General features: G+C 42.4%; 1 protein-coding gene across 2 annotated transcripts in view; it reads right to left on the minus strand.

Moving 5' to 3' along the window:
* Positions 1–2194: 2194 nt before the first annotated feature.
* The window catches only part of LOC111266527 (zinc finger protein 395), a 136969-nt gene continuing 126093 nt past the window's right edge, over positions 2195–13070 (minus strand). For both annotated transcript variants that reach the window (XM_086970939.1, XM_086970940.1), the window contains 3 exons: positions 7932–8190; positions 6901–7378; positions 2195–6543 (listed from right to left, as the gene is read on the minus strand). In XM_086970939.1, coding sequence (XP_086827065.1) covers positions 6466–6543; positions 6901–7378; positions 7932–8190 — 815 coding nt within the window. In that variant the 3' untranslated portion in view covers positions 2195–6465. The remainder of the gene's footprint in view (positions 6544–6900; positions 7379–7931; positions 8191–13070) is intronic.

The following is a 13070-nucleotide window of genomic DNA, read 5'->3' on the forward strand; positions in this document are numbered from 1 at the left end:
GTGGAAAGTCGACCCTCAACACGGAAAGCCAGGACTAATGACCCCTCTAAGCAAAGCTCAGGGAGCATAATATCTGTTATTTGTATTTACGCCATCACAGAAGGCGGATGATCCCTGAAAATCATCCTTAATAATGGGCCATGAAAGTGAGCCCTATGGTATTTCCACATATATATATATATATATATATATATATATATATATATATATTCTTTCATATGTTATCATTATTATTCATCGTCTTCGTCATTAACCCCGTACAGTGGATATCTTAAATAGGAAATTAAGTACTAAAATTGCAACAGCCATTATTTACTGCTTATTATCCTCCGCTAGGAAAAAGAAAATCCAATACCATAATAGATCAATGGCAGAGTGCATTACCGAGTTGGTTGTTCTGCCTCGTCTACTCTACAGGCCGACCAACTGTGTGTACCGCCTAATCACAAACAATATCCACACACAGGCCGCAAGTCCGATGGAAGCGACACCTGAATGCGTCATTTCTCCTACTCGATTTGTCCTTGCTCGCGCACTGGTACACTGGCTCTTTCGAACCACTTCTCGTTCTGACCCCTTCGAAATATCCGCAATCTCCGATTACGTTTATTTCCACACTCATTCTTGGCTGAAGCTATTTCCGGAGCTTTTCCTTCCCTGCACCTACCAACCTCGATCCTGATATCGGCTATACTGCGTCTTTGGTGGGCGCTATCGACGACCATGTTGATGAAATTCATCCAATCAATCAACCGGTTCTTTACCCATGGTAAATTAATTAAGCACGCAATCTATCAATCAATAAGTCACCTATGATTATTGCATCATTGTCCGTAAGAGGAGGCATCTTGTCAGTTCATTTATATATATATATATATATATATATATATTTCATCGTTATCCTGATTATAATCACCTTATTATTTTTAGCAACTATCCGTGTGTGTATCCGGCATGCGTACGATGAGTTCACTACGAGTGAGTGGGTGACCCCCATCTGTTTGTTAGCGACATTCGTTTCACATCCATCTCACTTTCTATTGTCCCTTAAAGATTAACCGCGCTTCTGGCATAAATCACAATCATCATCTGATTTGTTAAGTGCGATCTGAATGTTTTGCCTAATCGTTTCATGCGCGGATCCCGATCTTCAGAGCTGATAATTTTATTATTCCATATTATCGCATAATATTGTACCGGTATCTATTTATTTATCATGTATTCTTTGCACGTACTCGGCAAGGGTTTGATTGTAAAACAGACGCTGAACAACCATTGTACACGCTGTTTCTCTAGCTGTTTTGTATCTGTATGATCGATGTTTTATTATGATTGCCTGTGTGTATAATGGTATACTTTTAACGTTTTTTTCCGTATGCCTGTTCCGATGAAGTGGTGTGATTGTGTACCTCCGTGGCTTCGGCAAGCTCGTTATAATTATATAGCCATTGTCAGTACGATACTTGTTATCGCTATGAATCTTATTATTATTATTACTAGCATTATTATCCTCACAGTCATCATTATCAACATTTACTTATTCTCCTTAGCATCATCATCATCATAGTCGTCGATGCTATATTCTTACAATCAGTATCAATGTGTTTTTTTTTTTGGGTTTGTGCGCGCCGTCGCTTTCATGTGCGGCCATACGGCATCATCACATGACCAGCGAGGGACGGGCAATCCGGCACGCAAAGCTCGACCGACTGACCAACCCGTCGTGGCCCGGAACAATGACGAGCCGCGGCGGTCGTCAGCGTAACCACGCCCAGAGATAACATGGGTCGAAAGAACTACCTATCGTTATCCTCGTCATTACCACCATCGTCATCATATTCGGTTACTCTTATTGGTTGCTCTTGTCGTATCTACAGCAAACAACAGGGTAGTATAATTATTACGGCATCGATAGCAATATTGTAAGCATACAATTTTTTGTGTTCTATCGTACCCGGTCCTCTTCTATTGTATCTAGTTTTTGTGTGTCTGCATCTATTTGTTTGTTTTCTTCTAATTTTCCTTTAGGTGTCTGTCTGTGTGCACGTATGTATGTATGTATGTATGTATGTATGTATGTAGCCGTCTGTACGTACGAAATGTCCATCTCTCGAATTATACAATAGTTATATAATATTAATCAGCATTGTTGTTGCAATGATTGATCATTATTGAAATCATTAAGAATTACTGATTTGATACTTAGATATAATAGTAGTAGTAATATATTTATTATTACGAGAGCGTTGTCGTCGTACGTTTCTTTTCGTCAATCATAGATCGTATATAATCCTCTATCGTTAATTGTGCCGATAGTACGCTTATTAGTCATCACCATTATGATCTCGAATGCCATTGTATATTTGACGCAAAAAAAGGTCACTCGTCGTCAACTGTTCATGATCGTGTTCGCTATATGTCCTATATAATATCAATATAGTTTTATTAATTTGCCCGCACCTCATAGTTTCGGCTAGCTGAAAATACGAAACAAACTCTAGTAGGTAGAGTAGATTAAGGGACCTGGACCAGTAAATGTCCCGTTGAAACAGCAAAAAAGGCGAATCTATGGTAGTGCAGACAGGCAGGCAGGCAGGCAGGTAGGTAGGCAGACAGGCAGGCAGGCAGGCAGGTCGGTCGGTCTCTGATGAGAACCGGCGAAGCCTGATAGTGCGTAGATTGTTCGCGGTGTATCGAGGAATTAAGAACAGATGGGGCATGTCAATAGTCGTAATATCGTTAGATGTGGACAACAGCAAATACAGGAAGTAATTCAGAGTATCCCATAATATTGCGCTGTGTAAAATTTGTCTATTTAAAGGTTTCTAGCAGGGCTCAGTGGTAGCAAAGTAATAAAGTCGAATCAACAAAAACATGACCACCCCACGGGGGCGCTAAGATGCTGGTTAAAATTCGTAAAAACAATTCATCGAGCATGATTAACGGCAGAAACAATACACGCCCTCTATTCGTTTTATTGCGTTGTGGATCAAAAGCTTGCGCAACAGCTTGTAACTAACGTATACCTCAAAGGGCATATACATGCATGAAACAAAAAATAGTACAGGTACTCAGCCCATATCCTCTAGCCCCTCGACAAAACACAGTTAAAAAAATATGGAGCACGCAAAACGGAAGATGTCGTTGAGAACTCCACATGACATTATCTGGGGTAGCTTGGCGAAATTGACGAACCAAGTGTTCCTGGCCCAAACCGAAGGAAAAGAAGCTTGCGCAAGACCCAATCCAGGCATTCCCATGATAGTGATGTGGTTTAAAAAATACACCCCACAGAATTAAGCAAAGGCACCGCGACGCTTTTCTTTAGATAGGTACAATTATCAGTTGATTATTATTACCTCGTTAATGCTTCATAGCGTCCATTTGTATATGTACGTATGCCCATCTCAAGTGTTCAACAAGTGTAGATTTTGGCCATTGTATTGATTCTCGCTCGACCGCTGTATTCCTTATGATTTGTTCTATTTTTCATCTTTCACTCGGTCTCTCCGACTTTGCCTTTTACTAGATAGCAACGCTTGGCTTACGCATATACAGACAAACATTGTTTCTTGCAATTCGGAGTCAGTAGTCAATTTTCCGAGAACCATTAACAAAAGCAACAATACCACACAACAAGGGCTTTTAGCTCATCGAACAACAGCTGGTATACATCAAAAATCATTGTTGCACTCCAATGAAAAAGGAATAAGCTTATCTCTCTCTATGTGGTACGTAATCGAATATATTAGAAGGTCGACATTATTAAGGACAAGGGGGGGCCGAATTTTGGAAAATAGAACTTATCTTTAATCGAATTACCTCCAGTCGGAGTTTCGGTTCTATCCAGGCCGTGCGGTGTCGATGGCGTACTGCCACGAGAGGATCATCGTTTCGATTGGTTATTTTTTCTCTCGTACAAATAACTATAATAAGAATGATGTCTAATATTCTCAAGAGCCACAAGGAAATGATAGTATCCATACACTTATGTCATGGTTGCCATTATTACTGCTAGATATTAATGGTATAGAGTAACTAAGAGTTAAAGCAATAATAATATAATATATAACGTCAATAAATACATAATCATCTGCTATTATCGTCATGAATACATAGTTAATTAATGATCATAATGGCTGATCACTAATTATATAATTATTGTGTACTTAAGACCTCGACCATGATTCGTGTCATCTTCACATTATACTAATAATCATTATCATGTTGTTATTAATCATCATCATCATCATCATCATCATCATCATCATCATCGTCATCGTCATCGTCATCATCGTCATCATCATCGTCACATCGGTCATCCACGATCAAGCACTCAGTCAATCAATCAATCAATCAACAATATTTCTATTATCATCATATAGTATTGTATCTCCAGTGTGTCATCCGCATCAATATATGTGTGTACGTCATTATCCATATCTCATCATCGGCAGAATTTCCATTATAATTATTATTATATAAGAACTGTTATATGCAGCATGTATGTCACGAGCTCATCGAGCTCCGTCCAGTTCGGACTGCAATCACTGCGGTTGCCGCATTGCCTATCGTGCACCGGTCCGTATGAGACCAAGCGATGCGGAGACCTTCCCTTTTGGCTTCGATAGCCATTGCTTTGGAGAACTGTTAGGTGACGGCTATTTGTCGCCCGTAACAATAGATGGTATTGAATTTGAGACGGGAAATGGGTAGGATGCTGAAAACGCTTTGATCCTCGAACAGAAGATAGACTTTCTACGATTCTTATTACTGTCGAATTTCCTGGACGTGTGCCTCGGGGGTGTGCGCAGCTAAGCTCCGACGTTTAGCAACGATTCGAACACGCAGAACGTGTCAACAAGACTAAAAACATCTCGGACACGCCCTAGACGTCCTTTGCGATTTCGAGTCGCTTTCTTATACTTTTTAACACACCACCCTTTAAATACTGAATGCACCGAGATGAACCTGCTAGACAAACCGGATTCGCTTATGATGCCAAGTGACCTCGGTCGAGAAGTTCAGTAACTTATGCAACTTCCAGAGCCGCGACAGGCAAGGGTGTATATTGATAGATATGTTATCTGCTTAAAGGGGAAATTCAAGTTCAGCCGATATATAGCGGCCCATAAAAACTATGTACGCGTTACGATCACCATCATTATTGTTCATTTTTGCATCTGCACGAACATTTGTACCAATGGGAGCATATACGATTTTTAGCGAACGTAGTTGAGGATGTAGCAGAAATTTGTAGATGTACTCCTGCTTGTCGATGACCGTAACGACCGAACTATTTTTTATTTCTAAATAGCCTCCCTGTATCTTACCGTCTCGCTTGCTGTTCCTGACTTTGTTTTCTTAGTTTACTGAGGGGAGGAATTGCCTGTTCGTATTAAGGTAGAGGAATATTGAAGGAGTGCGAAAAAGTCCATAATTTTGTCCCGATAACTTACCTACGAGCTTCGTTAATTGTTTCGTGTTGCCCCGTTGCCTTCTTATGATATGTGCTGAGGCGCACTGGTACTACTATTACCCCAATGATTCGACTTTTAGTTTTTTCCTCCATAAATTATCGCTTTCTATTTTTCGGATACCGTCATCTACCTCGTCAGCGTCGCTCACGCTACGCTTTATAGTTGCTCATGATTTCTTATTGTTGATAGACACTCAGGTGTGGTCTGTTTAATCGCTTAATGATCTAATTGAATGCGTCCGTTCATTTCGCAAGGAAATGTCCAAAGGAAGATCTTCTTTGCGTAGCGAGAAATTATCTAATATTGTCATAGGGATACTATAGTATGAGTAATAGAAGTATTAGTTAAGTAACTCATTTATCATCCTAGATTCTATCATCAGCGTTATTATTATTATTGGCGTACATTTTGTTGGGGAGGGAGACCCGAGCCCTGCGGGACTTGAATGTTCGGTTTGTGTTTAAATATGTCCTATAGTTTCGTCAACGTAATTCAGCGATCTCAGTACGGATATATCGGTGTAGCCGTTCGCTTGGACTATTTCGTCTGCAATTTTCGTCAATGATTCTTTCACCACCTTTTGTTGTTGCTGCTGCGGCATACAGTGGGGCCCGGGTATCCTGAGCGGTTGACTCAGTGGCAGTTTATCGCTGACGTCTAATTCTGACTTAACTTTCCTTCTGTTCCATACCCGCCAACCTCCAATTTCGTCCTCACGGCGCTCTTCAGCGTCCCTCAGCAATCCCTCCTTTACTTCTCTACCATCATCATCATCATCATCGTTCACCTGTTTCGTCACCGCAAAATAATCATTCCTCCTTCCCGCGCGCCTCACTAGAAGCACATATGATCCGGTATTTTTCAGCTTCTGGTCAGTTTCAGGCCAAGTGCATGGCCGTACCGGAGCGTCTATCGTTCAGAAGTGACGGACCCTTCGTTTTCAGGGTTCGAGCGGACGACGACTTGCTAGCGTGGCATGGAGAACCTAGTCAGCGAATCTGGTACAAGCCTTCTTCCATTTGCATTGCGTGCACCACTGGTCACGGTTCTCCATGCCGTACACCTAAAGGTAGAAATTGTTCAACACGGAGTTGGGCAACGAAGCAAATAGGTATTAGTTGGCTGACTGTCGTTGTTATATGGATTGAGGGTCGGATTTGAGAACTGATATAATCAATATTTTATTTTGACAAATTTACACAACTAATAAGATGATTGCTCGATCTCTGCATATTGTCACAGTCCTTGCGCCACATTATGTCATTGGAAAGTAAAATCTATAAGATTATACGTGGTATTAGCAGAAAAGCTATTTTGTTAAACACAATGGATGTCTGAACAGAAATTCGTCCAAGTAGAAAGATATAATCATGACTTTTATTGGAATCCGTTGATCGAACTTAATTAACGGATTAACTACCTTTCGGCATTTCCTACTCTCCGAACGTCCCCGAGAGCGATGTTTCGGACTCAGGTGGATCTTCGTCTGGAGTTTCTTCTGCTGCGTGTGCCTGAACGGTGGGATATTGATCGGCGAAGAGGAAAACTCCTTGCGTTGAAGTTCAGGGTCCTCGTGTGGCGGCCGAGCCATATCTAGGTGTGACAAGGTGGGCGCCGAACTCATGAAGATCGAATTATGAGGGGGCTGAGAAGGCTGCTGGGAGGCGACGGGCGACGGAGGCGATGACGGTCGAGAGGACGCGTCATCCGTCGACTCGCCGCTGAGCGACATATCGTCTTCAAATGAGGTCGCGAGCTCCTCGGGTTCGCCTGCTTCGCCCCCCTCTGGTCCATCGAAGCCGCCAGGATCGCTGCCTTCAACCTCAACCTCGACTTTGATGTAGTACTGCTCCTCATTATCGTTACTCATGGCTTCATTTTGGTCGAGATGGGCAAATCTGATAACAACCCAACGTAGCGGAGACAAATTGAATGTGCAGAAAGTTAAAATTGACACCCGGTAGCCTTTTGCAAAGAAGTCAGAGATGGCGACCAGGAGGTAGCAGGTGGGTAATCAGCTTGCATTTACTAATTTAACGATGTAAGATAAATATAATAGGCTTATCTACTGAGCTGTCTATTAAACTTATTGGCTTATTCATTGGGCGTACGCTAAAAAAAGACACCTAAGGATACGAAAGGGCATAAATATAAATATAAATTATACATGTACTGCATACCTAATAGTCATTAACGGATCCCACCACAGTATATCAGGGAACGATCCAGTCTATTTTACATTAATATAATCATATGTTAATCATTTAACCCTTTTGTTCAAGTTAGGTGACACCGAGTTCTGTTTTGCCTTCAACGGAGGTAGTTCGAGTAAGCTATGAATATTAGATTAGACATTAACATTGCCCTTATCTCTGTCTCTGTACCTATAATATCTTTTTTCCCTTATAATATATAGCAGAAGTGGGCAACTTCCATCAACTAGTGACTTACCTAATGTGTCTAAGAACGGTGTCACAAGCAACAAACTGGACTCCGCACAGGGTGCATCGATACTCGGTTTTTCGAGATTCGCTCATGCGGACCAGACCTAGATCGAAAAAGCCCCCTGTGGCGGACGACAACGATGACGCTGCCGACGGTGCTGCCAGCAGTAGCGAATGCGGATCGAACGATGAGCATCCTGATGACGAGGCTGATGATGCAGAGGACGCAGCCGATGATGGGACATGGCTAGACAGTGATGAGGCGACTGTAGAGATAAGCGAATATATATGTCAAGAAAGTTAAACTTAATTCAGTAACATTTTATGGGTTCTTTACTACGCGTATTTGCGCATCAGTTATAGTATATCGGTTGTTGGCCACGCGCATGGTTTGCCGCAATTAGCAAAACTCTAGATTTACCAAAAGCAAGAGATAGAATGATAACGTTGCGTATGAAATAACGGATACAAGTATATTGGTGGCTAAAGGAAGCTAGTTGATATTCTATTCTCTCAAAGCTCCCTATGAATAAACTCTATCTAAACATCTGGGGAAATTTACATGATCTAGTCAAACGAAAATACGCCTCATTATCCTGCCTTAAAATCTGTCACCAGTATTTAACTAGGTACTACTCTAACCATCGTCATTTTTATTCAGCTGCAGTCAGCAAATGAAAATATCTCCTTTATTTGTAACAAACAGATACGCCCACGCTCAATACGCTGAAGCCCTTCGGTCTCTCTCCTCCCTATGGCTTAACTGCTGTCCGCTCGATCGATCAGCCATTTAGGTCATCATGCGTCGTCAACGTGACCGTAGACTCTGCATGTCTCTAGTTGTATATCTTGTTGTGGGCCCATCTTCACGCGATTCGAACAGCAGGACAAGCGATTAGCGCTATATGTTGCACTTCTGTTCTCAAGCCGCGTACTATATGCATCTATCTGACGATCTATCTGACGACTACCGAAAGACAAGCACAGACTGTGCATTCGGGTCATCGTTCATAGAACCCTATATAGCGCTCATACATAGCTAACGTACGCTCTCAACAGCGAGGACGCGTTCACAATTTTACCAATCGGCTACTTTGCCGCCATCCGTGAAGGCAGGTGGCGTGTGAACTATGCATAACGTCGAACCTATTAATACCAGACTAGAAAACGGGCCTCCGCGGCGAACGACTTCACACAAGATCGACTTAGTCTCCGCGGTGATTCGAGATGTGGATTGAAAGCTTGCTTCGTAAATCTGCGTGCTGACTATAATGGAAGGCTGTTGCTCCGTACACCTTCATCTTTTTGTTCACGCGGCCGATTTTTTAAATCATTTACCTTAGACAGGCAGCGTTAATGCCCTTTAAGGTGCTTTTAGGATCGACAGAACGAAATGAAAATCACGGGAGCACGTTATATCATCCTCGCCATCATCGTATCGCGTTTGGTGACAGCGAGGGGTATTGCAAAAATCTACCAGTAACGACATTTCGGAATCTGTTTTTCGCTATTATGGCTGTTTAGCCGGTCGAGTTACGAATTGCAGCTCCACTCAGCTCTCATGGATTAACACAATTCTTTTTGTCAGTCAAGACGAATCTCGAACTATAACTTGTGGTTAGCTTTAGGACTGTTAAGTTTGACAGTAGTCTAGTCGGCCATCTGGCCTGTGCTCTTACGATGTTTCGGGTTCTGTGTCCGGTATTGCGCGTAATACTTGAAACCGGCGGCCCCTTTCGATACGGAATGGGCTGGGTCTACGTCGCGTTCAAGACCTGTAGCACAACACACGTTACTGCTATGGGAATTACCGAGGCGTTGTTAGGAGCCGGCAAAACACATATCCCGCAAACGTGCTCGTAAAAGCCGTGTGTTTGCCTGAAAAAACCTTGGTCATGTATCACGGAAAAGCTCGATTACCAGCGAGACGAAGCCATCGACGGTATGAGCAACGGCAAAAATGGAGACACCCTGACCTCTGAACGAAGCAGCAATCATGCCAACTGGCGCAGCGGCTGTGGCAGTGGCTTCGAACTAGAGTTAATTTGTCCATTCTTCTTCTGTTTTTTACCGTCGGGTGTTCGGACGATGGATTGTAGCTTGCGACACGCGCAAAACCTAAGCGTTTGCAGTGGTTAGTGCTTTACAACTAGAGTGTTGCTTTTAGCAGTCGCAATGGCAGCACAGATTTACCAAAGTGGTGGTGGCAGCGCCGCGTCGCGCAAAAGAATACGCTCAGGTGAAACCAAGCGACTGATAGAGCGACGAACAGACGCGGATCGGGAACGTCTATGCGTACAAATGTCATAGGTGCACTCAGAAGAACGTACACTGTGCCGTACGATACCGAAAAATACCAAAAAAAAATAGCCTTCATAGATAGACTACTGGAAAGTAATGGAGTGTGACAGCGCCCAACAGATGGCTGGTGCGTCCATATAAAAGTGTAGCGTTTATGCCTAAAATAGAACGAGCGGACGGAACAGGCCTCGAACGTGTACCTTAGAGGCCCTCTCAAGTTTACTGTTTGCTAAAAGGCAATTAATTAGCGCTAAGCTATTTACTTTACTGTTTTTTACACTGTTTACTTACGGGACTTTGTAATGCGTCGATGTATTTGAATAGATCGAAATGGATCACTTAGGAAATGCTTGAAGATAAATCGGTGTAAATAATTAGTGCACGATGCTACGACTTTATAATTGCGACGAAGGGACACAGCTGCAATCTCATATTGAAGTAAATTTCAGCCTATTGCATAGACTCCTGTTAGAGTTCACGACTAATCTTAGTCTTAGAGTCTAATCTTAGTATCGCATTTAAAGAATGACTGGTGTTAACTCGTCGTCACCTTTCATCAAAGGTGTAGAATAGTAGTTATCATCGTCACAGTCACTGCAGGCCCGTCGCAAATGAAAACTACTTACTTTCTACATAGAGCAACGTTAACAAAATCTACAACATTTAGCATTTTCATCGCTTGCCCATGAAGTCATTGCTAAATTCGACATGATCATCACAATCGGTATCCAAGCATCGTTATTGACTTCGGCAAACTTCAGTTATTTTGCCTGCTGCTCGCCGCCGCTGATTTAGAAATATTGTTAGTTACCTCGTTACAAAGGACGGCATTTTCTAAGCTGTCGACGACTATCGGCGGAGTCAACTCTGTCCATTTTTTGATTATAGGGGGATCGTTGTCACCATCCGTCGTGAATATCGTTGCCATCACGAAGCCCACGAAGCATAACAGCGATAGAAAAATCATCATTGATACTCTAAATCGAAAATTGTTCTACTCGCCTCTTGAGTGGGAGAAAGTTGACGCTGATGCCAGTGATAGGGACGCCCGAAACAACGACTAATACCAAGTTATTATTGTTCATTTATAGCAAAATTTTCTACATCTTTGATTAGATCTTTGTCGGGCTCAATCGATGTTTTAGATACATATTCACTTCCAAGGTGACCTTTCACGCGTTACGACGAACGGTACAGCAGCCAACCGCAGGAATACGAAGTACCACGCATATGTATATATATATATATATATATATATATATACAGGAGTGTGCAGTTATAGTGTTACAACAGAAAGGCTCTATCGGTAGCCTAACGAAGTAGATTGCCAAACAGTCTAAAACAGTGATTTAGACATTGCCGCCAATCTGCTTTTGTAGCTGCATTTAACTTTTACTATCCGTTTCGTCTAGATATACAGACGACATATCTGTATATGCCTATGACGTACGTACTATTGCGTATCATCTCAAATCATTGTGAGTACGGCGTAGCAAACATTTACAAAAAAGGCATCTCTGCCATAGGCAGCAAAATTGGTAATATATGCAGATTCGAGTATCTATTCCTTATTAGAAATTCCGCCACTCTCGACCTATCGATTGCTTATTTCATCATTCTCAATCTGTTATATATTCCATTTCTGCTCTAGTCCTCTTCTAACTTTTACAGTTTCTGCCCTTTCAATAACAGAAATTGTACCAACGGCGAACGACGACAACAACAAAAACAACGATCATGGCTACGTGGTTACAGGTGATACTAGTAACATCGTATTGATGATATATATATATATATATAGTAACGTATGATAGGACAGATCCAGAAAATGTGACCGTGGCCGTTCTTCCTCAGCGAAAAGGCCCCTATCGTTTTGGCTTTTCTTTTCGCGAACGGCCGGTGCGATCCCGCGCGCGTTATTGTTACCCGCATGACAACTATAACAACGACAGTTTTGCTATTAAGGACAACCACAGATATATGGAGAAAATATCACTACCGTTTAACATATCCGACACCACTCTCGATTAGCGTATACGCGCGGCATCAGCCAGTAAAGCGGTCGGTTCGAGCAGTCGCAGTCCGAATAAATCGATAGGGATACTGGACAAACGAATCGAACAGGAGCACCTAGCGCCCGTCAGCCGCAGAAAAGCGTCGTCCTTGCTTTTTTTTTGTCATGCTAGGACGACGTCATCCGCGAATGTATAATTCATCATCGTTAGCTCACATCGAAAGTCCATGTTGTCCTGAAACCGAGCCTGTTGTAGAGTATGGTACAAGAATAGACGTATATGCGTCAGGAGAACCCTGTTTATAAAAGTGAGCGCGTTGTTTGTCGCCGCGTGCTGGAGCAGCTGTTACTTATGGCTGCGATTGCTGCTGATACGTCTATGCGAATGGCTCTCGTTGCTTTTAATAGGAAATACAGGGGCGAAATCGGTTGACAACGATGAGGATCGAACAAATCCCGTCGCGCCTATTCGGCCGGACAGAAGATAACGAAAAGAGCAGCTGAAGCCGGAAAATGCATCAACGCTTATAGATGTTCATAGTTTATGGGCAAACACACAGAAACGTTATAGGCAGGCGACGCCTGAAGCACATTACATCTATAATACTACGCTATCGCAAAGTGGGTTGTTTGGGCGGATGGCCCTGGCTGGTGATTATTTCACTAGGCGATTTATTTGCTTGACAGACGGCTTCCTTCCTGATTTGTTCATTAACCATTGTTATAACTAAATAAATAGAGAAACAGGCCGGCAGGCTGGCGGTTGCATTAGTAAGTTGAACAACTGAAGTAGGTGGTTAGACCGATGATATAAGAAACAAGAATAAACTC

The sequence above is a fragment of the Varroa jacobsoni genome, unplaced genomic scaffold (genome assembly GCF_002532875.2).
Source record: "Varroa jacobsoni isolate VJ856 unplaced genomic scaffold, vjacob_1.0 scaffold_1094, whole genome shotgun sequence".
NCBI classification, from domain to species: domain Eukaryota; kingdom Metazoa; phylum Arthropoda; class Arachnida; order Mesostigmata; family Varroidae; genus Varroa; species Varroa jacobsoni.